The sequence below is a fragment of the Arvicanthis niloticus genome, chromosome X, assembly GCF_011762505.2.
Source record: "Arvicanthis niloticus isolate mArvNil1 chromosome X, mArvNil1.pat.X, whole genome shotgun sequence".
Lineage (NCBI taxonomy): Eukaryota > Metazoa > Chordata > Mammalia > Rodentia > Muridae > Arvicanthis > Arvicanthis niloticus.
In genome coordinates this window covers 128,028,338-128,053,442 of record NC_047679.1, presented here as the reverse complement: position 1 = coordinate 128,053,442, position 25,105 = coordinate 128,028,338, and the positions used below count along the sequence as shown (strand labels likewise).

The window sequence follows — 25,105 nt, the reverse complement described above, 5'->3', positions numbered from 1 at the left end:
AGTAACAGTAAAATGTGGTTAGTTAACATGTGATAGATCTGGATAGCTCCTTTCTTCTTTTTAAAAAAAAGTATAACTTATATAAGTTTTCATTTATATTATTCATTTATTCTTGATTTTTGGAGACAGGGTCTCATGTATCCTAGACTGGTCTCATAGTCCCTATATAGCCAAGGCTGACCTTGGACTTCTGATCCTCAAGCCTCTACCTCATAAGTTCTGGGATGACAAGCTGATGTTGTCATATCTTGCTTGTTTACATAACTTAATTTCTAATAGATGTTAACATTTAACAGTTACCTTGCAGATTTTCCAAACATTTAACATTAATTTGAATAACTAGATCAACAACAACAAAAGACTGACCATCACATGCTCTGTTGCGGGTGAGGGAGGATGGACAGCTTCTGTGCTTTTGGTGACACTATAGGTGTCACTGGATGGGCAGTATCTGAAAGGGTTAACTGAGCAACCATCATGAGATCCAAGGTTTCACCCATATGTTTCCTCAAGAGAAATCAGAATACATTCAGGACAGCTTGTATCTTAAAGGGCCCCCAACTAGATGTTCCCCAGTAGGCCGACTGACTATACAACCCATGTCACATGTGCACCTGAGGCTGCTCCTCAACAATGAATATACTATGCTCCTGAGACTACAGTCTGGATGCAACATGGAGCAGTGATGTGACAGATAGAGTATGCACTAGGCCTGAGAGGAAGCTAGGCCAGGCAGTAAGGGGTGCCTTCCTCATTTCCATTACCAAGCTGAAGTTCCATGGACTATACAGCTCAAGCGTACCCTCTCCCCACTCTCTTTCTATTAGGGACTTGATTTCCCTTAGCCCCTTAATTTGCCTTTGAAAATTCTTTTGTGGTGCTGGAGATGTCACTCAGTTGGCAGAGCACTTACATAGTATGTATAAAGCCCTGGGTCCCATGCCCAGCACCAAACAAACAAACAACAAACAACAAGCAAACAACAAACCAGGTATTATGGTGTAGGCCTATAATCCCAGCACTTAAAGAATAGAGACAGGAGGATCAGGAATTCAAGTTCATCTTAAGCTACAAGGCCAACCTGGGACTCATGAAACTTTATCTTAAAAAATTAAAAAGTTCCCTTGAGTATGTGAATCTGCTAAGGAATGAAAACTTAAGAATCATTGTTTGCATCTTGTCTTACTCTGCTGCAGCTGCTGCAGCAAAAGCACCATAGATTGTATGACTTATAAGCAGCAGAAATTCATTGATCATAATTCTGCTGCCTGGATGTCAAAGATCCAGGTGCAAGCAGGTCATTGTTGGCTGAGAATTTCACTTTTCATAAATGGGACTTTCTTGCTGTATTCTCACATACATGGTGGAAGAGACTGGCTCAGCCCTTGGGATTTCTTCTAACAGATCTAATGTTATTATTTATAGGAACTTTGCCCTCATGGCTATTCCCCTCCCAAAGGTCATGCCTCATACCTTGGTAGTCAGGTTTTAACATATGAACTTCAGTGTGGGTAAATACTCAGAACATAGCACGCCTGCATGCACGTGCTCCTCTCTCTCTCTCTCTCTCACACACACACACACACACACACACACACACACACACACACACACACACTTTCCCTCATATTCTTCCTTGCATCTTCCTCCTGCACACTCATAAATTTGCTAAAATAGCATTTGATGAGGTGCTGTTTCTTAAAAGTCATAAATGCCTTCTTTGAATCATTTTAGTCAGTTTCCTCAATAGATTTTAATTTATTAACATAATATTTATTTTTTAGCATCTATGCTGATGTCTCCTTTCTTATTCCTACACATATCTTAACGAAGATTGTAGCAGATTATCTGTTTCATTGGCTCTTTCATTTGCATTTGTGTATATGTGTGTTTGTGTGTGTCCATGTGCATGTAGATACCGGAGGTCACTTTTTTTTTTATTGGATATTTTACTTACATTTTAGATGTGATCCCCTTTCTCTATTTTACCCCACCCAGAAACTCCCTATCCTATCCCCCCCTCCTCCTGCTTCTATGAGGATGTGCCCCCACCCACCCATCCACTCCCACCTCCCCACCCTTGAATTCCCCCACACTGGGGCATCCAGCCTTCATGGGACCAAGGAGGTCACTTTTCACCTGACTTTTTTGAGTCAGGGTCTCTCTCACTAAAACTAGAGTTCATCAATTGGCTAGACAGGCTGGCCAGAGAAGCCTGAGGATTCTTCTATTTCCCCCTAGTCAGTGCTAGGATTACAAATGTATGTTTACTTGTTCAGTTTTTATATACATGCTAGGGATAAAAACTCAGGTTCTTATGTTTGTGAGACAGGTGCTTGTACCACTGAGCCATAGTCCTCATTGGCCCTTTTAAAAGAAAACAAAGCTAGAGCTTTGATTTACTGTTCACTTTATTTTCTTTTACTTCATTAAATTTAGGGGTTTTTTATCTTGATTATTTCTATCTCTGGTTTAACTTTAGATTATTTTCTAATTTTCTGAGAAGAAGACTAACTTCCTCAACCATCTTCCTTATTGAATAACTGTGATCCTCAAAAATAATGGTTTATCTCAAGGATCAGACCACAGCCCAAAGGTTTGCTATTACACATCTCATTACCTTGGTATTAGAGATAGCTCGTGGTTTCAGTTTTCATTTCTTTCACAATGTAATGCTTGTATATAGATTGTCCTAACTTCTCAATATTGAAGAGTTTTTTTTTAATCTTTCCTTTATCATTTTGTGTGTGTGTGTGTGTGTGTGTGTGATGTGCACATGCCATATTGCGCCTGTTGAAGTCAGAGGACAACTTTCTCTTTTTTTTGATATTTTATTTACATTTCAGATGCCATCCCCTTTCCCCATTTGCTCTCCCTAGAAAACCCTTATTCCATACCCCCTTCTCCTTTTTGCTTTTATACAATTTTTTAAATGTTAATCAAAGACTTTATAAGTTTGGTAATGCTCAACATCAATCAGAAGTGTAACACAATACCCAACCTAGATATATCAACTGTCTTTGACTGTCGGAGACACACGGACATCTGCCTCCATGTTTCTCTCTCTCTCTCTCTCTCTCTCTCTCTCTCTCTCTCTCTCTCTTTCTCTCTAGCTCTTCCTCTCCTGCTCCTCCTCACCATACTCCTCCCCCATTAGCTCCTCCTACACATCACCCTTCCTGTTAAAATAAAACTTACTCTCAAAATACAATTAGAGCATAACTATACCAATTTGGGTCAGTAAGGCACAAGATAGACCTAATACCCAGTCCATCATTTTGTTGACTAACCAGAACCTCTGTCATCTATCCTAACTAAAACACTTAGTTCCAAACCTGGCTTTTTCCTTGGCTTTAGAATGAATGTCAGCTGAAAAACATCAACTCAAATCTTTTCTCTCAAAGTAAATAGCCAGGATTGGCTATGAGACTATACGTTTTCAACCTTGTCAGAAATCCAAGATGACTGAGTTAACTGAAATTAAGGGAAGCACAAAGCATAGCTTCTAAAACTTAGCCAATTTATAGAGACTACTGAACACCTAGACAGTCCCTATACTACAAAACGTTGGAGCATCCAATCTTCAGCCTTCTGGCCCAGGAGCATCTGACAGACCTAGTGATGCAGAATTATTAAGGGCTGATTACTCTGTCTTGGTAGATATAATCAGTCAATTATTCCACAATGTGTCCTTTTCTGGATAGTGATTTGTCTGTAGATGACAAGAGGCAATTCTTGCCTAGTGGCTGTCTCACCACAACTGGAGTAACTCCAAAGATGCTCAATTTCTTCTTAGAATCTAAGATAGAAGGCTTTCAGGAACAGACAGGTCTCTAATCAAAATGAACATTAATACTGTAATGTTTGTAATGTCAATTCTGTGGACTTCTGATGTTTTGAAAACCAACTATCCATGTAAGGCAATCTGGACTGTTGTCTGTTAACTCCTCTCAGCTATTTCTAAATAAAATATAGAAAACACCCTAACAATAAACTCAGAGCCACAAATTTGCTATAGGCCCTTAACTCACAGGCTAACCATCTCAAATCTGTTTTAAAAAGTTAAAGAAGGACTGGGTCTAAGGCTTCTATTCCTAAATGTGTTATACAGGCACAATGCCTATGAGAGTAACAATATTAATCTCACTTTTATATCAATAGGAAGCTCATACCAATGAAAACCTTATATTTGAAATCACAGTAAATTTTGTACCACTTAAATTATAACTTCATCTTAATAACAATTATACATATTTCTACCAATAGGTTATGGGTATGCAATAAATCCTAGCTAATCCTCCCTGTTCCAACAAAACCACTACTTTTCCCTAGAAAGACAGCCCAATATTAACCACCTCAGTCCTCAAGCCCAGGGAATAGGGGTGACTACTCTTCATTAACTTCTTCAAGCTGATTACAGGCGTTGAGATATTAGAAGAGGGGTTGGGGGAAGAGTAAATTGATAAGCCTCTGACACTGTGTCTTCACTGCATCCGACTGGAATTCCAGGACATCAGAGGTTTGAGCAGGTCTGCTCAGCTTCCTTGATGAGTAGATACACCAAGGCTGTGTATTCTGCAATATACAATTCTCAAAACAAATTTTAGTATCAAGATAATTTTTTGTTTGAATTCTGAAATCTAGTCTTCTGGTGGCCTGCCTCTGTCATGTCTAATCCATATAATTCTGGGAGTTTCTATGAGGGTGTGCTCCCACCATCCTCCCATTTCTGCCTCCCTTTTCTCAAATTTCCCAACATCAGGGAATCCAAACTTTCAGGCACTAGAAGCCTCCACTTCCATTGATGGCTAACATCATACCCCATCCCATCCCCACTCCTCCAATTACTATGAGGGTGTGCTCCCACCATCCTCCTACTCCCACCTCCCTGCTCTTGAAATTCCCCAACACTAGGGAATCCAAACTTTCATGTACCAAGGCTGTCCACTTCCACTGATGCCTGTCAAGGCCACCCTCAACTACCTATACAGGTGGAGCCATGTGTTCTCGGGCTGCAGGTTTTAAAATGGCTACTCCAGCTTGTTTCTTAGAGCCATTTGCTTGAAAAATTGTTTTCCAGCCTTTTTCTCTAAGGTAGAGTCTGTCTTTGTCACTGAGGTGGGTTTCCTATATGCAGAAAAATGCTGGGTCCTGTTTATGTATCCAGACATTAGCCTATTTATGTCTTTTAATTGGGGGATTGAGTTCATTGATGTTAAGAGATATTAAGGAACAGTGATGGTTGCTTCCTGTTATTTTTGTTGTTAGAGGTGAAGTTATCTTTGTGTGGCTATCTTCTTTTGGATTTGTTGGAAGAGGATTACTTTCTTGCTCTTTCTAGGATATAATTTCCCTCCTTGTATTGGAACTTTCCTGCTATTATCCTTTGTAATGCTGGGTTTGTGGAAAGATATTGTGTAAATTTGGTTTTGTCATGGAATATCTTGGTTTCTCCATCTATGGTAATTGAGAGTTTTACTGGGTATAGTAGCCAGGGCTGGCATTTGTGTTCTCTTAGGGTCTGTATAACATCTGTCCAGCATCTTCTAGCTTTTATAGTATCTGGTGAGAAGTCTGGTGTAATTCTGATAGGTCTGCCTTTATATGTTACTTGGCCTTTTTCCCTTACTGTATTTAATATTTTCTTTGTTTTGTGTACTTGGTGTTTTGATAATTATGTGACAGGAGGTATTTCTTTTCTGGTCTAGTCTATTTGGCGTTCTGTAGGCCTCTTGTATGTTCATGGGTCTCTCTTTCTTTAAGTTAGGGAAGTTTTCCTCTATAATTTTGTTGAAAATATTTATTGGCCCTTTAAGTTGGGAATCTTCGCTCTCTTCTATACCTATTATCCTTAGGTTTGGTCTTCTCATTGTGTTCTGGATTTCCTGGATGTTTTGGGTTAGGAGCTTTTTGCATTTTGCATTTTCTTTGACAGTTGTGTCAATGTTTTCCATGGTGTCTTCTGAACCTGAGATTCTCTCTTCTATCTCTTGTATTCTGTTGGTGATGTTTGTGTCTATGACTCCTGATCTCTTTCCTAGGTTTTCTATCTCCAGGATAGTCTCCCTTTGTGATTTCTTTATTGTTTCTACTTCCATTTTTATGTCCTAGATGGTTTTGTTCAATTCCTTCACCTGTTTGGTTGTATGTTCTTGTAATTCTTTAAGGGATTTTTGTGTTTCCTCTTTAAGGGTTTCTACCTGTTTACCTGTGTTCTCCTTAAATTCTTTGAGAGTGTTATTTATGTCCTTTATAAGTTCTCTATCATCATCATTAGAAGTGATTTTAAATCTGCACCTTGCTTTCCTGGTGATATGGGGAATTCAGGACTTTCTTGTGTGGGAGAACTAGGTTCTAATGATGCCAAGTACACTGGGTTGCTGATGCTTATGTTCTTGCACTTGCCTTTTGCCATCTGGATCTCCTTAGTGCTACCTGCCCTGTCTCTGACTGGAGCCTGTCTGTCTATTTTTCTATTATCTTGGTTGTAACAGAACTGTGTGGGGTGGGTATTACTCCTGGGGTAAGAGCTGGGGCCCAAGATCTGCTCAGTGCTCAGGCGCAGACAGGAAGGAACCAGTGCTCTGGGCCAGGAGTGACTTCCTGGGTCCTAGTGGGTCCCAGTGGGTCCCAGTTACTACCTGTTTGGGTGGGTGTTGCTGTCTGCTTACTTAAGATACTGCCCAGGTTAGAGCTCCTGGGAGGCCTGCTTTCTCTGGGTTCTGTCAGAGAACAACTTTCAAGGAATCATTTTTTCCTTCCACTATAGGTTTCAGGGATCAAACTCAGCAAGTCAGGCTTATGTAGCTTTTACCTCCTGAACCATCTCACCCACCAAGATCACCTTTAAGTGGGATTTAAAGTAGGCCTTATGTTTTCTAGGGCTGCCATAACAAAGTATACCTCAGTGCTAGAAGTCCAAGATCAAGTTCTCATCAATGTGAGTCCTTTCTGAGTTTTTTTAAGGAAGCCTAGTCCACTCCCAGTCCAATGGCTCCTAGCAGTTTCTGTAAACTTGGCCATTTTGTGGCTTATCTGTACAGGTAGGTCTCTCATTTCTGCTCTCACCTTCATATGACATTCTCCCTATGTGCCTATCTCTGCCTGAGAAGTCCCCTTTCTATAGCTTCTCAGCCATACAGGGTTGGATCCTGCCCTCATGACCTTCTCTTAGGCACTTAACTTGAGCTACATATTTCATCTCCAAACTTGCAATCCTCCTGCCTTAGCCTTTCTAGTACAGAGATTACAGGTGTATGTCACATGCCTGCTCATAAATAACTTTGAAAAGTGTTGTAGATACTGGAAAATGTGTCTTCTTAAGAAATGTTGACATTTATCCATAGTTCTAAAATATAGCTTAACAATTGTACTGCTGTACAATTCTGTTCTTGCTTATTTATTTAACATCAGTCCAGTTACATGACAGTGCTACTCCATCATAGTTATGTTTTATTGAAGTATTTCTTAATGCTAAATAGTTTTTCCAGTGTAAATTTAATAGCTATATGCTTGTGCTTATGCCTTTATGGCTTTATTAGTCAGGATTCTCACAGTATCTTGGAATCTATCATCTCTTAGTCTACAGGAGACTTCAAAGCACTGGCTCACATAATGTAGGGGCTGAGTGACAATTGAGCCAACTAGCAACTGAGGGTGGAGCTATGGTTAAGTCCATGGGCCATCAGGAACAGGATCCTTTTCTCTGGGTAATGTCAGTCTTTTTAAATAAAGCCTTCAGCTGATTGCACAAGACCTACCTACAACAGGGGAAAATGGACTTTTATTCAAAGTCCACCAATTTAAATATCAGTCTTATCTAAAAATTGTTTTCACAGCCTCATCTAGATTGTTATTTTACCAAAACCTGAGTTCTACAGCCTGGCCAAGTTGGTATATAAAATTGTCCCCTGACTTTAGTTTACTGCCTATTATCCACAAAGCTAGAGGGATCTTACAGAGCTGGATGCTCTGCCAGGTGGGACATTTGGCATCCTCCCTGATGTCTTTGTCTTGCAGCTTTGCTTCTAGTGCATGCTCCCCAAGTTTCTACTTTGCTCCCCTGTGCAGTGAGTGGCCTTGGCTAGCATTAGGACCTAAGGGCTTCTATTTTCCCCCAGCTTCTACAGACAAAGTTCTACTTGTGTTTACAGAGGCCAAAGAGATGCTCTCACAACAACCTCTTGGGGCAGCAGGGCTTCAGGAGATTCATTAAATTTTGTTAGGTTCCCTACCTGAAGCACCTTGAAATTAAGAGTGAAAGTCCAGAAAATAAGTATTATACAGGTTTCATTTTAATTTTGTAGTATGGACTGTTTGATGTTAAAGGGAACCCATCTTTTAAGTCTCTCAATTTCTCTTAAAAGTGATTATTAAAACTCTGCTTTGATAGGAAACAGGGGCAGGTTAGGAACATGCTATGGCCACACTGCTCCCAGTATGATTGGACCTCTTACCTAGGCTTTTTGTTTTCAGTCCCAGCACCATTTGACTTAAAAGTTATTTAAGTCTGTGTGAAGGAAGGAAGGATGTTCTGCAGTAACAGTTCAAAGCTGAGTGTGGCTGGCGAATGCCTAGCCCAGGCATCATAGGGAGACACTGCCTGGAAAATAAATCAAAACCCAACCCAACCCAAACAAAACAAAACCCTAAGACTATCAACACCAAAATCCAAATCATAAAAAATTCTACAAGCAAACATAAGATAATGTCTTAGTGACTTTTTTTAACAAGAGTTATTCATTGCACCCCCTAAAAATACAAACTAAAAATTTAAAATATATAGTTTGAACAAAAACATTTGTTAAAAAGTATTTGATGATGAACTGATGTCTAGAACTCTAATTCTTTGTAAGAAGACAATCAATTCAATTGAAATGGGCAAGAGATCAGCATGTTTCTCAAAGGAAATGTGAATGACCAACAAGTTCATGCAAAGATGGTCATGAAGGAAATGCAAATCAAAAGCACAAAGAGCTAAACTTTCCATACACTAGGATGGCTACACTAAGACAGACTAGTGTTGGTGAGGGTGGAGGAAACTGGAACTCTCATATAACAGCTATTGCAGATATAATACAACCACTTTGAATAAGTTTAAGCAGTTCTTTCCCAAGTTAAACAATGTGTCGCCATACGAACCAGCTATCCCACTCCTAGCTACATACTCAAGGGAAATAAAAACACGTTCATGCTGGAATGTGCATACAAATACTCATAGCAGCTTTATTTGACTGAAACTGGAGAGAATGTAAATATTAATTAACAGGCATCAACAGGTATTGGAGGACATTTATACACTGGGATAAATATGAAGTGTGGATATACACACAAACACCTGGAAACATCTAAAAATGGCACTGAGAAGCCAGACACACATTGTGGAAGTCCATTTACACAGAAATTAATCACTAGTGATAGAAAGCAGTAGTTGCAAGGATGGGATAGAGAGGAGAAGAAAGGAGGAGTTATTGGCTAAGATGCTGAATTTTCATTGACTTGACAGTGGGGGATGGTTTTAAGGGTACAGGCACCTATCATAACTCATCCACAGTTGTACACTTTAAACTGTATAACCTATATCTCCATCAATATGTCAAAGAATGTTAATGCATCACTAGCCTCCAAATGCACAGTAGTCCTTCATTTCTGTTCTCATCATTCCTAGGTGGTGGAGAGGGATCAGGCTTAGTCCTACTGAACACAAAAGGGGGCACTGTTTCTCTCATAAATGTGCAAGGGCTTGAACTGGTGTTACTTTCAACATTAGAACATAAGAATCTTCAGAACCCAGGCATGATGGCCCAACCCTGTAATTCTAGCACTTAGGAGGTAGAGGCAGGAGAATTAAGAGTCAAAGGCCAGCCTGAGTTATACAGGCTTAAAATAACACCACCCTCCAAAGAAAACCCAGCTGGCTTCATGTTTTCATGAGACCCAATTTATCTGTTGTTTCACAAAACAATGGCCCAGAGACTCTTGTTCTAGAAAAACCTGTGTGTATTCCAGGGTTCCCCAATATACTATATCCTTCTCACTCCCAACCAAGGCACTTTTCAGCAATGCCCTCACCCCCCCAAACCTGAAGTCCCTATATTCTACTTCCTGTTTGGAAAGCTGTAAGGGTAGGTGCTTCTAATGCTGCTTGAAACTTGGTAGCACAAAACAAAACAATCAAAACCAAAAAAACAGAAACAGAAGACAGGCATAGTGGTTCCTCTTGATGGAGCTTTCTGTTTAGGAACCTGCAGGCCTGGTCCCATAGTTGTAGTATGGGGCCCTGTGCAAAGCCTGCACCCTGGGCAGACTAAGGCAGGCCCTCCTACATGGCAAAAACCCCTTTCCAATAATCCTAGCATCACTCTAGGCTCAGAGTTGACTTTTGCTTCTGACTTTGAACCCACTATCTGTCTGTTACTTTAATCTTGGGAACAGTTCCTCTCCACACAGGGGAAGCCCTTTCCAAGTAGCTGTCTTTTTTTTTTCAACCAACAAAAATGTTGAAAACTTTCACCTCATGATAAATTCAGAAAGGACCATCTGTCAGTTTCCTGGAGACAATGCCAGGGTATTCACACAGCACCCAAAAAGCACCCAAAGTCTTAAAAGACAAATGGTCTAAAGGTAAATATGGAGGGAGGACAGGAAGAGGAGGGACTAGAAAACAGCAGGAGCTTTTGATAGTTTAAGTGTTTATAATCTAGTTGCCCCTCAAGACACACAAATGAACGATTAGCCCCATTCCCCATCTAGCACAAGGGCTGGAGCACAATTTTCAGGCACAAAACAAGGAAAAGCACACGCGTCCCTCTGGTTACTCTGACTTTATTCCAGGAGAAACCTGTTCTGTTTATTTTACATACCTGATTACCATACCTGAGAGAACTTACTACTCCTAATCACCTTGCTGAAAACATCTAGGAACAGGAACTAAAGTAGAAAACTGAGACATACAGTTGCTACATACATAGTGTTGCTATGTATGTAGCAACCACTTGGGACCCTGGAGTTCTACATCTCTCCCTGAAAATGACTACACATGACCCTTTTTATGGAGACTTATCTTTGGGTATAGAAGCTGGTGACAGGCTTGGAGGATAGGTATCATGCATTCCCTTCCTACAGCCATGGAAACAAATATTTAAGAACACATGACAGTCTGCACAGACCTCTCACTGTGGGCACCTGCACTGGATGAGGCCTTGTTTCCTGTATCTGTGCCAACCCTAGCAGAAATTGTCTGAGCAATTAATTCACCAGGAACTTAAAAGACACTGTTCTTAGTATTTCTTTCTCTAGTGGGAAATCAAGGAAGCAATCACAGGACAAGACTGGAGGACATGAAGATAAGACTTTGGACTGCCTCCAGGAGCCATTGACGCCAACCACTACATAGCTCAAGTCCAGCACACTAAGAGAGCAAGGCTTGTTCACTAGTGCCCAGCATGGGACTCGGAGTGAAAACACAAGGCTCAGCACAGGAAAAAGCAATCACAGGACAAGATTGGAGGTCACGGAGATAAGAGCAAGCTACAAACTAGAACTTTACACAAAGCATTTTATATACATAAAATGTGTGTGTGTGTGTGTGTGTGTGTGTGTGTAAGAATATCTGAAGTTATTCTGTGATCAGGGCCCCAACCAGCATCCCAGGTTTCCAGTTCTTCCCATACTCTCTTGGCAGAGGCAATTGTCTTTGAATTTCACTAACCTGGCAGGGAAGGTGCCATAACTCTTCCTTGGAGTGCCCAAGGGCAGCCTCCACTTCACCTGTACCACCCACCTGCCCTCAGGCAGCTTTTGTGACAAAATCTTTCTCCCCACTTGGATATGAGAGGACTGAAAAGTAGCTTGCTGCCCAGGATGCTGAGCTGAATATACCAAGGGACAGATCTACTGGGTTTCTGGAGATAGCACAAGCAGAATAGAACTGCTACTGATTTTCTTATGAAACACCTTCCCCTTAGTTCTAAGTAAAGTCAACCAGGCTTACGAGAAGTGTGTGTGTGTGTGTGTGTGTGTGTGTGTGTGTGTGTGTGTGTGTGGTATTATATCATCACTTGGAGGGCCAGACTTGCCACCATACTCACCAGTCATGGGAAGGCCCCTTTCTCCTGTCTGAGCTTGGGCAGGGGCCAGGGATGGAACACAGGGCCTGTGGTCTGCTAGGCATATACTCCACCTCTGAGCTACACCCTCTGCCTGAGGAATTTTCATAAAGGATCAATTCCCCAATACTCTCATATAAAAAAGATCTCCATTTTCCAACTGTTACCTGCAAATAAAAGCATATTAAAATAATGGCAATTTTAATCTAAGAAATGTCATTTATCTGAAAGATAATTGTTTGGCCAGACTCATTTCATGGGTCTTCTAAGTGCAAATTCCTAACCTGTCATCAGCATACAATGGGTTCCATGAAAGGGATTAGCAGAGAAACTGTAGGTATTGGGACCATGGGTAGGAGTGGCACAAAGAGGCCATGTCTTATATAGACCCTTCTCCTATGAGGCACTAGAGGAAAGGGGCTCCTTTCCCAAAATAGGGACCTTCAGGTCTCTGGGCTTTAACCTCTCTGCAAGATGCCAGGTTTGGCACAGATGCTCCAAGCAGCGGCAGGGGGCACACATATAGGGTCCAAGCTTTCACACACAGGCCAGCAGGTGCCCTGTGCTTTCCTGGAAAGCATCAAGTCAATTTTAGAGACCCTTCAATTTATAAACTTTTAATGGAATAAAGTGCCTTTAGTATATTTTCCCTAGAAACACAACTCTTAAGGGGAGAGAACCACCCCACATCAAGCAAGGGAAAGTTGACTGGACATACCCACTTCCCTCCTAACCACATCAGGCAATTCTCATGTAGATGGGAAAGACCAAGTCTGTATAATACAAATCTGCTCACTTGGAGACCCTACTCAAACACCCAAGCACACATAGGAGAACCCTGCCTAGGCAACTTGAGGAGCCTTCCTGTATGTACATTCTCTAGGTGTCAATTGTATCATCAAGGACTAGGGAGGGAGCTTTCCTTTTTCGACCCATCAGGGAAGGAGCAGAGAAGACTACACTGGAAAGGGGCACTCTGTCATTCTGAATTGCTTCTCTGTTTCACACTGGGGAAGGGACCATCCTGCCATTGTTTCTGGCCTCAAGGTGAGGATGGGCCCTGGGGCTTCTCAGCATACACAAAAACTACGCTGCTTTCACTGTCGCTTTCTTCTGTGGGCTGGGTTTCCAGATATTGGCTGAGCGTTGACTCATCCTCTAAAGTTGAGGTGCTCGAAGTAACAGGCTTCTGTTTCTTGTCATCTTCGTTGTCATGGATGTGCAAGTGGCGACACAACAGCAACTTGTTGTCGAAGACCTGGCCGCAGTGCTCACACACTTGGGGCTTCTCATTGGTGTCGATGGGCTGAGGCTCCGCTGAGCTACCTTCTCCAGCCTCCTGAGGCCGCTGCTTATGGAGGCCCTGCCAATGCTCCAGGAGCTTGCAGCCACTCGGGAAGCCCTTCCCTCGAGTACAGTGCTGGAGCCGCACCCTGCCATGCACCACCACCTTGTGCTTGAAGAGGTTGGCTCGGCGACTAAAGGCCCGGCCGCATTCACTACACTCATAGGGCTTCTCGCTGCTGTGGACCCGCTGGTGTTGGCTGAGCCCCAAGAGGCCTCGGAAGGCCTTGCCACACTCACAGCACGCGAAGGGCCTGTCACCGCGGTGGCTGCGCTGGTGGTGGATGAGGTGCGAGATGCCCTTGAAGGCCTTTCCACACTCCTGGCAGATGTAGGGCCACTCTCCGCTGTGGGTGCGCGCATGCTCAAGCAGCATGAAGCTGCTTCTGAACACCTTCCCGCACACACGGCACGTGAAGGGCATCTCACTGCTGTGGATGATCTGGTGCTTGACGAGATTGGAGCTGTGCATGAAGGTTTTGCCACACTCTCCACATTCATAGGGCTTGTTGCTGCTGTGGATGCGCTGATGCTCCAGCAGCGCCAATCTGCGCCTGAACAGCTTCCCACACTCGCTGCACTCAAACGGTTTCTCACCGCTGTGGATGATCCGGTGCTTGATGAGATTGAATCTGCGGCTGAAGGATTTTCCGCATTGCTGACACAGATACCGCTTATCCGCTATTCTGGAGTGTTGGTACCTTACAATGGGATTTGGCCTGAAATCGCGAGGACATCTCTGCAATGAGGATCCCAAGGTGTCTCTGAGGAGACCTCTTCCAAAAAGTTTTGGCTTTGAAGTCAGAGTCTTGCTCTTTATTCTATTCCCTGTAAGGACAGAGCCACAGTGTCACTTCCTTGGGCTTCTGTGGAGCATTTCCCCTCTTTTCATCTTCCCATCAGGGAACTGGGGAGTAAGCAGGCATAAGGGATTGCAGAAAGAGGGTGTGCTGGAAAGTGGGCAGAACTGATAACACCAAAGCAGATAGGTGTTTTCCACCTAGTCACAGCATGGGAGGGGAGCATTGGGAAGACTGACACCCTCACTAAACAGGACTTCTCACCCAAAGTTTCAGTCCGCATCACCTTCCTTAGGCCAGCCCTTTTTATCCCTAACACTATTAAATTAGCTGTGGGTGCCTCACCAGCACAGGATCCTGCTGCACTCTCCATTCCACCATCCCTAATCCAGGGCTTCTTCCCTCGCTCCAGCTGGGAAACCAGGTTAGGCTTGGAGAAAACAAATCCTATTCAAAGAAATGAAGAAAATCAGCACTTTTCTAGCTAAGGGTAGAATGATTTTTGAACAGAGCTTAGCCTGTGTCTTCAGAGTGCAAATAATTCCCCAGACAGTATACCTGAGAAAGATCACCCCTAGTCATGTGCTTGGAGCTAGCACATTTCTCCACTAAACTCAAGTGAGAATTCCTGAAATCTTCTAGGAAGATGTGTCCACAACTTGCTCTTGATAGTCAGAGAGAACCCAGTGAATGAACCAGTTTCCCAAGGAGTGGTCTGTAGAGTCAGAAAAATGGAAGAGTGCTCATTCTCACAAATCCCTACCCAGCCCAAAGGCAGTCAGGGAACCATTTCAGCTAGGAAGATGGCAGCAAATAGTACGGCCCAACCTTAGACAGTGTTCATCCATACAGCCAAATGAATGTTGGTTTTGTCTGGAATTGGCAAGATGGAAAGCCTCTTGCAGGTGCACAAAGACAGGAGAATGAAGAGTGTTGAAGCAGCTGGAAAGAAGTTGGCCCAGCTCCTGACTGGTTTTCTCCAGGGTTGGAAATCAAGTACACTGCCTGGCCTTAGAGTGTGTAAGTGGAAGATGTTAACTTCTATAAAGCAGGTTGAATATCAAGTATATCTGCTGTAAAAATGAGTCAAAAATGCTGCAAATTAATATTCCAGTGTAATTTCTGTGTGTTTCTCAATAGAAAAATGTTTTGGGAATCTATAATTTTGTGTGGAAAATTGGTCTAGCAGGTTGTTATTGATTATATCCTCAGCATTTAAAAGTCCAAGATATTGAAGAACACTTTATTTTTAACAGCACAGTTGACCTACAAGGTATAGGTCAGATAAAGAAATGTACTTATTCTTGGTTCATAGCAATCAATCGACAAGCAAGACAATTCAGAACTGGAGTCCCTTACCCACTGACACCAAATGGCTGTAGTTCTCCAGCATCACCTGCTTGTAGAGGTTCCTCTGTGTGAGATCCAGAAGCTTCCATTCTGTCTTTGTAAAGTACACAGACACATCTTCAAAAGATACTGTCACCTAAAACAAGTCATTTATGTGGTAGGAAATTAAATTCCAGGTTAATCCTAGATGCAAACAATGAAACATGGAATCCCTGTCCCAGGAGACTCAGCAGCAAGCGTCCTGTCTCAGGAAAGAGGAGCAGACAGAAAAAAGAAAACCTAGCAAAGGAAACTCAGGAAAGCAGCATGCTGCACTGGGGGTGGGATCAACAAAGCTCTCTCCTGGAATGAGAGGTCTAAGATCCATGAAGCAGAAGCACTTGGAAACTGCTCAGGGCAAATTCTGGGACAGTGAGGGACAGGCTAACCACTTACCTTGGGCTTTGCCCTCAGAAGAATGGCCGCCATAGTCAGGGCTCCAACCACAGCACAGCTGAAAGGCTGAGAGACATGTAAAGAGTAAGATCAGGCTGGCCTGGAGGTGCAGCCTCTGGCTGCTTCAAAGCCAACCCCAGCTTGCTTCAAAACCTGGTTTATTTTTCTTGCCAAATAGTAGCAAGGCAAGGCAAGGCAAGGCAAGGCAAGGCAAGGCAAGGCAAGGCAAGGCAAGGCAAGGCAAGGCAAGGCAAGGCAAGGCAAGGCAAGGCAAGGCAAGGCAAGGCAAGGCAAGGCTGCAGTGTGTGTGTGAATGAGAGAGGTCAACCTCTTCTCCAGATGCCATAGGCTCAGTTCCTGCAACCTCTGGAAGTTTCACCTAGGCCACTGATCACCACATTCCTTACAACTTGATGGAGCCACTGCAACAAAGTGTCCTAAACTGATGAGTCATCCCTCCAACCCCTCTCACTTCCTTCTTTTCTTAATTTCTTTCTTCTGTCCTTCATGCTATTCATCCCTCCAAGGTGCTTTCTAGGTACTCATGGATGTTCCATTTATGGTTCCTCTTTCTCTAGTATCTAGGTCCATGTTTTTTTTTTAAAAAGCCAAACATAGACACATAACCTCCAGCTGCAGAAAGTGAGAGTTGCTAGTGAGCAGAAAAAAGCACAGTGAAGTGGGATCTATAGGAGATGGATAGGGTCTCTCTGAAGATGTGATGTCAGACTGAGAGTGGCCACGTGGTTGCAAGGGAACACAGGCAATAAAATGCCCAGGACACATGCCTCTCCCTCTAGTGTTCCTTGTTGGTAAGAACTGAGACAATGGACATAAGCAATGAGACTAAGTGAGGACTGCAAGGAGTTGGTTCTTATGCCAAAGGCTTGACAAAGTAGACAAAGTTAACTTAGCCTCAGACTTCTGAACTTCAATTAATGTAGAAGCTAGTTAGAATCATTTGCTTCAAGAATGCTGTTCTAATAGACTTGAGACTGACAACATGAAAGTCCTGAGTAGAACAGCAGAGAAACCAGGAGGAAGCCCAGAAAGGTAATGGGTCAAAAGAGTTTTCATTATGCCCTGGCGGGTGACTACAGCTTGTTTCTTTGGCAATGATAGGACCACAGGAGAAAAAGAGAAGATGGAGTCTAGGAAACACATTTACCCAGCATTTAAGTTGCCCTGTAAGTCAACACTGAACAATTATAAAGTCATGTTTCTGATGCAGTTTCTATGAATCAGACAAAAAAAAGATCATTTAAAGGAATAGAGAGATAACTCAATGGTTTGCAGCATTTGCTGCTCTTCCAGAGGACTTGAGTTCAATGCCTAGTACCCGTATCAGGGGTCTCACATGCATCTATAACTCCAGCTCTGGGGGATCATATGCTTCTGGTCTTTATAGACATGAATATTCTTAAAAATATTTGTTATGCATAGTGTCCAGTATTGCATGTATTCGTCCAGGCCAGAAGAGGCACCAGATCTCACTATAGATAATTGTGAGCCACTGTGTGATTGCTGGGAATTGAACTCAGAACCTTTTACCCTCTGAACCATCTCTCCAGCCAGACACCTATATTCTTAAGCACATACCTACATTTTACACACACACACACACACACACACACACACACACACACACACACACAGAGAGAGAGAGAGAGAGAGACAGAGAGACAGAGAGACAGAGAGAGAGACAGAGACAGAGACAGAGATAGACAGAGAGAGACAGAGAGAGACAGAGAGAGACAGAGAGAGTACTAAAACTAAAAAAGGATGTATTGTTAAAAGACTGACCTTTTAAGGTGGGACAGATGGTAGAATCATTAAGTGAAAGATTAGAGGAGACCAGGGCATCAAAATTTTAATCATAAGTTAAATGTGGAGCAGAGGCTGGGACAAATATGCTCCCAGGATGAGCAGAGAAGTACTCTGGCCACGGCCCTCTAACTGCAAGCTAAGGTAGCTTTTGAACAGAGTTGAGCCTTTAGGCTCAATGTCCAGTGTTAAGAGGATCATGAAGTCAGAGGTGCAAATGGGCTAATCCAACTACGTTTTTTCACAAGGCAACCAGCCGAGTCTGAGACTGAGGTGGCTACCAGAGGATGGGCCAGGAGGACTAACTAATGTTCATGTGTTGGGTGTATAACAGCACTGAGGCACAGAGGAAAAATATTCTTTTAAACAAATTTGTATATTGAAACAGTTGAGAAAATGGTATGTTAAGTTTAAAATAGCTATGAACCAACAACAACAAAGAATGGGACATTGTTGCTCTTTTCATTGCTGTGACAAAATAGCTGATGAATGCAACTTAAGAGTCTATTTTCACCCACAACTTGAGGGTATATACTGTCTGTCCATCACAGAGGGGAAGGCACAGTGGCAGGTGTATAAGGCAGTTAGTTACTTATGTCCACACCCAGGAGACAAGGCACAGAGACAGATGAATTCTAGTGCTGAGTTCTGTTTCTCTTTTTTCATTTAAAAATATAAATTTTAGAATTTAAATTGTGTAATTGTGTGTGTGTGTTTATGTGAGGGAATGTGTACCTGAGTGCAGTTGCCTACAGATGTAAGGGACTTTGGATTCATGAAGCTGGTGTTACAGGCGGTTGGGAAGTACTAGATCTGGGTGCTAGGAACTGACCTTGGGTCCTCTGAACAAAGAGGAAGCACTCAAGTGCTGAATCATCTTTCTAGCTCCTTTCTCCCTTTTTATCCACTTCAGTACTCCAGCCTATGAGATAATGCCACTTTAATTTAGGGTGAGTCCTCCCTCCTTAGTTAAGTCTCTTTGGAAATATTCTCACAGACATACCCCAAAATCTGTTAGGTGATTCCAAATCCAGTCCACTTGACAATGAAGATGAATGAGCCCAAGTGTTAATGGAACATAGGGGAAATTGTTGCTGGATTTACAGGATGATTTTCTGTTTCCTAGGTACTTGTCCTGAGACCCAAGCCTCCCTGACATGCCTCAGGCAGGCCCAACTTTATATGGGAGCAAAGCTGAGCTCCAGGCTTAGAATCTCCCTGTTCATTCTGTGTCCTAGAAGTCTCTATGCCATTGTCAGTGTGCTCTCAAAGTCGATAGAAGGATCCTGGTCTCTTCTTTCTTCTTTGTGATACTGAGAGTGATTTTGCTGTATCATATTGATGTACTTTGCCACAATCCCAAAGCCATGGCCAATTGGCAAGCTGAAAGATCCAAACCCGTGAGCCAAAGCAAACCTTTTCTCTGTATAACCTGGTTGCATCGAGCATTTTATTATTGTAATAGGAAGCTAAATAACAATGATAAAAAGCAAAGAAAAAACTATAGAAACCATTTGCATAGGGCTGGAAAATGATTCATCAGTAATATATTTGTCTTCTAAGCAGGAGAATATGCTTAGATGTGAGTTTGATATCTAAAACTCACGTAAAAAGCTAGGCCTAGGACTAGAGAGATGGGTCAAATGTTAAGAAAACAATGCTCTTCCAGAGAACCCAAGGTTAGTTTCCAGCACCCACATGTTGGCTTACAACCATCTGTACCTCCAGATCCAGGAGAGCTGGCATCATCTTTTGGCCTCTGAGGGCACCAGGCATTCACACAGTACATAAATGCATGCAAAACATTCATATATGCAAAATAAATAAAATTTAAAATAAAAAAGCTTGGCCTGATGGCACATTTTGTAATTCCAGGTGAGCTAAATGAGAGATGTCTCAAAACAAACAAACAAACAAACAAACAAACCCAAAGTGGACGGCTCCTGAGGAATGACATCTGAGGTGGTCTTCTGGCCTTCACATGCATGTGGACATGTGTGCCTGAACACACAAGAACACACACACACACACACACACACACACACACACACACCATGGGGAGATATTTCAAGTGTCAAGACTAAAGACTGGATTTATAGTACCTATGTAAGTAGGTATGGTGTCCCATCTGTAATCCAGGCACACAGGAAACAGACAAGGGATCCTTGGAGCAAGCTAAGTAGCTACACTAACTACTTAGTGTAAGTAACTACCCAACTGACCAGCTGTAGGTTCGAGTGAGAAACTGTCTTTCCATGTATGAAGTGGAGAGTGGTTGATGTGGACACTTAATGTCTACTAGCCTCCACATGTATGTATACACATGTACCTGTTCACTGCCATGCATGTTTGTCCTCACATATAGAAACACACATACACAAAATCCCTACTCTCTCCCAACACAAGCAAAACAAGTCCATTTAGATGATTACTCAATGAGTTAAATACAGTTACTACATGACCAGGCAATTCACTCCTGAATACAAACTCAAAATAATTTTAAAAACAAGCACAAAACAGGCATCTACATAAAAACCTATATACCCACATTCATAGCAGTCACACTATCCAAAAGGCAGAAACAGTTTAAACATCTATCAAGAAACAAACAGATAAACAAAATGTGCTATATATAAACAGTGGAGTATTATTTGGCCATAAGAAGGAAGGAAAATTTGATGTTATGCTATAACATGGATGAACCCTGAGGACATTTTGCTAAGTTAAAAATGTCAGACCTGGACACAAAAGGCCACATATTGTAGGATTCCATTTATATGATGTGACATGACGTTTCATAAGAGCTGCTTTGACCTAGCTTTTAGTTGTAGATCTTTGTCTTTTGTAGGCAGTTTGCCAAACCCCCATTCTTGCTGTGTCCTATATTAAGGTCCCAGTCTCTTGGGCCACTAAATACTCCTGTCTGCTTCCAATCAGATTCTCAGTCAGGGATTAGATCCCAGAAAACTGGGGGGCTCCTAATAGCCAACCCACAGGGAACTGACCCAATTCCTGTTATCACAAGGTATCTTAACAGTTCCTGGTCCCTAAATGTCCCCTCCATGTAGCCCCACATGGCTGTTTTCTCTCATTCACTGAGCAATTAGAATTCTTGCTGCCTTTAATTTACCACAATGTCACCAATCCCCAAATCTTTATAAAGCATAATGAGTCCAAAAGAGACAAATTGATAGCCAGAAAGCTGGGCTGAGAGACTAGATATAAAAAATAAACTTAGTGGATTCAGGGTTTTTCTCATGGGGCAATGAAAATGCTCTAAACTAGATATGAAGCCTGAGCAGTACAGTGAAAGCACTGAATGTCACTGAATAATGTCCTTTAAAATTGTGCCTTTAATTAAAACAATTATGTTATTATTTTGTGTGTACGGGTGTTTTGCCTGCACTCATGGCTATGCATTAGTGCATTCCTGGTGCCCACAGAAACCAGAAGTAGGTACTGTATTTCCTGGAATTGCAGTTACAGATGGTTGTTGACCTGCCATGTAGGTGCTGGAAATTTAATTCGGGTCATCTGGAAGGGCAACAAGTGCATTTAACCTTAGAGCCACCTCTTCAGCCCTGCAAATTGTGTCCTTTATTTTAAATGGCTCTTGCTTTATTATTTTTTTTAAAGGAGGGAAAGGAGTCAGGGGAGATGGCTCAGTGCTTACTTAGCTAGTAGGAGGATCTGAGGTAGAGAGCAATTAAGACCCACATTGACGGCCGGGTGGTGGTGGCACATGCCTTTAATCCCAGCACTTGGGAGGCAGAGGCAGGTGGATTTCTGAGTTCGAGGCCAGCCTGGTCTACAGAGTGAGTTCCAGGACAGCCAGGACTACACAGAGAAACCCTGTCTTGAAAAACCAAAAAAAAAAAAAAAAAAAAAAAAAAAAAAAAAACAAGAAAAAAGACAATATCTAAGATATATGGTTATAGTAAACAAAATGTAGAAAGATAGGATTTCTGGCCTCCCTGCATAGACATGCATTCAAACTCAACGAAAATGTATACACATACAAATAAGGAAGGAGAGGAGTTCTTTCGATTACTTGGATGCCCACAGGCTACATTTTCATTTCATTATGGACACTCTGCAACACTTAAAAGATGTGGAGGAGATGACCCAAATTTACAAGTGTTTTGGATTAAAATGATTGTTTTTTTAAAACAAAACAACATGACCCAAGGAGACGACTCAGCAGGTAAAATCACTAGCCATGCAAGTGTGACAACCTGGATTTGATTCCTGGAACCCACATTTTAAACAAACCAAACATATGATGATGTAACTCTGTAATCTCAGAGCTCATAAGGTAAGATGGAAGATAGAGACCGAAGAATTGTCTGATAGAGTGTTGGGTCAGCCTAGCCTTGAGTATGCAGCTCAGCAGAGACAAGAGAGATTCCACCTTCAACAAGATGGTAGGTGAAACTGACTTCCCAAAATTGTCCTCTGATCTTGTATGCATCCTGTTGCATTCTCTTTCACAGATATACCAAACAAAAATAACATAAATGTACTTGTTCACTACTATAAAGGCACCACAATGACACTATCCATATCAGAGAAGTCAGAAGCAAGTGGCAGCTTATCCCTCATATTTGGTGTTATGTTGCTCTAGAGCCAGGTCCATGTTCAGGATTGTACCTGTAGAAGGATAGACTTATTGGAAGTGTCACACAAGGGCGACACACAGCAGTTCTTGAGACCTACTCCCTAAAACTCAGTCATGATTCCAGCTCTTGCAAAGACACAGCAAACCCTGTCCTCATGAAGATCCCAGGTAACTCCTAGGTAGCTCCAGTCTTTTGGGTGGTGTGCTGTCATTTTGTGTGTGTGTGTGTGTGTGTGTGTTTGAATCTGAAGACGCTTGGTAGAACTGAAGAACATCTTCCCATTGAACTGGCTACTGCTGGGGACCTCCAGAACACAAAATAAGCCTGGAGCTCAGCTTTGTTCCCATATAAAGTTCGGCCTGCCTGAGAAATACCAGGAAGGCTTGGGTCTCAGGGCAAGCACCTAGTCAACAGAAAATCATCCTGTAAATTCAGCAACACCTTCCCCTAGGCTTTGGTCCTGCTAAGGGTCTTGACCACCGGCCAGCAGTGGCTTCCCCGAGCCCTGCTTGCATGGACCAAGAAAGGAGGAGGGTGAGAAGGAGAGGGCTGTCTACTGCAAGCAGAGTAAGCCTGGCAGAGAAAAGGACCTGTAGTGATCAGAGACCCATCCTACATGCTACCACAAGGTGGGGTACTTTCCCCAGATTAAAAAAAAAAACAAAAAAAACTAGAAACTAGAAACCCACCAAATAAACAGCAAGGAAAACACCCAGAATCCTCTTTAGTCACATCACAAGGGGGAATTTTGGCCTTTTAATCCAGAAGGAGGGATATCTAAGTTATTTAGGGTAGAACTTTCCTTGGGGTCCAACAGCTCTAGACCGAACTACATCTTTCAGCCCTGCCTGCTGCTCTACTCACCTGCCCTACTCCCACCTGCTAGAATGGCCAGAGAGGGACAGCTAAGGAGCCTTGCCTGCCAAAACCCTGAGGGAGCTTCTTGTAACTACTGGTCCCAGGCTTAGTTCTAGGATAAAGGGGCCATTAGAGGGCCACCAACCATGGATGTTTGCTGAGGGATCCTCTGAGCAGGTGGGTCAGATCTTGACCTTTTCTGCCCACAGTCTTAACCAAGACTGTCACTCAGAGTAAACCACACAGCCCATTTGCCAGTTCCTCCCTCGGCTGCAGTCATGAGTCAGGGCATGCTTGCCTCAGGGCCTTTGGACCAGCTATTCTTTCTGCCTAGAATATTCCTCCAAAACTAAAGCATGTTCCTTATTCTTTTATCACCTTCAAGTTTGGGCAGAAATTTTCTAGTCCCAGCACCTACATTTGCAACTGGGCCTCCTTTTATCAGCTCTTACTATCTTTCATTCAACCCATGCAGTTACTATTTTAAACTGGTCTTGCTGTCTCTAGAACTCCAACCATAGAGGTGAGGATTTTTGCCATCTCCTTTGGTAGATCTCAGACAAGTCTGTAACAACCTGGTTCATAATCGTTCTTGACAGATCCTTGTTAGATGGAACTAGTCATAAGTAGTACTGCAGGGAAGCACTAGACACAATTTGCTGTTCAGCTCAGCTCTATTCACTCTCTCACCTGCTTTCACACCATCACCTCTGCCTTACCTTCCTAGGCATTGGCTTGGCTAAGCTTTATGCTCTTCCCTGGAATGGGGGAAGCACAGTGGACACTGGTCAACACACACAGTGGAAAGGCACAACTCTCTACTCCTGAGAGCCACAGGTTCATGATTTTGACTGCCTGTCCCAGTCTGGGGGCTCTCAGGGCTTGTGCCTGTGGGTTGTTTGCCAGGTGCCCCTGGGTAACAGTGCCAGGTCCTCATAATTGGAGCTTGTCCAGACTTCCCCCCACCCAGAGATATAAAATCTATATTACTGGGTAGATCAGCTGTGTAATGCTCTTGTGTCAGTCCCAGCTCTGAAAATCAGGAGAGAAATACAAAAACAAGGCTTCAGTTCCCCTCCCCCTAGCCTCTCCAGCTCCCAGCTCAGCCCAGCTCCTCTTCCCCTGGCGCTAGAAAAGGGAATCCCTGAAAGATCCTGCCCAGCTCTTTCACCACCGTCCCATTGCCCAGGGCTTCCCCAAAGTCGCCACCACAGCTCCTCCTTCCATCCTCTGGCCACCTGTGTCCTCCCTTCAGCACTCCTGCTGAGATAAGCCAATGCTTCCTTTCTCCCGCCTGCCTGTCTACCTGCACGCTAGGCAGCTTTGGCTTCCTCTCTGCACCCGAAGCCAAGGATGCTGCCTCCAAGAAGCTCTCCAGGGAGGTTCTGAGCTCTCAGACAGCTATCGACCTCACCTCTGTTCAGGAGGTTCGTCCTGCGTAGTAGCTGACCCTAGGTCAGGTCTTTTGCTGCTGCGGAGGAGCCGGGTTTGCGAGCAGGCGTGGCTGGGGCGGGGGCGACGGCAGCAGCGTGGGAATGGGGCGCAAAGGGGGGGACACGGAGCATGCGCGGCGCTGCAGGAGGGTGGCTTAGCCCACTCCCTCCCCACTTTGGCGCCTGGTCTTGTTCCCCACGCACTCTGGACACTTCCATTTTCTGTGTGGGCTGCTCTGAAGCAGTCTGATTGCAGTGGTCACCATATGGCAGTCCTGAAGCAACAAGAGAGGCCCCTGTTGACTCCACATCATTGATGAAGCACCTCCCATGAA

The 25,105-nt window shown here is 43.2% G+C and overlaps 1 protein-coding gene across 1 annotated transcript; it reads right to left on the bottom strand.

Annotated features, from left to right (window-relative positions):
* Positions 1 to 9,199: 9,199 nt before the first annotated feature.
* Positions 9,200 to 24,858, bottom strand: Zfp92 (ZFP92 zinc finger protein). Its single transcript, XM_034484768.2, has 5 exons — positions 24,752 to 24,858; positions 16,037 to 16,102; positions 15,611 to 15,737; positions 14,597 to 14,698; positions 9,200 to 14,279 (listed from the first exon to the last, which is right to left on the bottom strand). The coding sequence occupies exons 2-5, from the start codon at positions 16,067 to 16,069 to the stop codon at positions 13,150 to 13,152; spliced, it is 1,392 nt and encodes a 463-aa protein (XP_034340659.1). The 5' UTR covers positions 16,070 to 16,102; positions 24,752 to 24,858; the 3' UTR covers positions 9,200 to 13,149.
* Between the last annotated feature and the right edge of the window lie 247 nt (positions 24,859 to 25,105).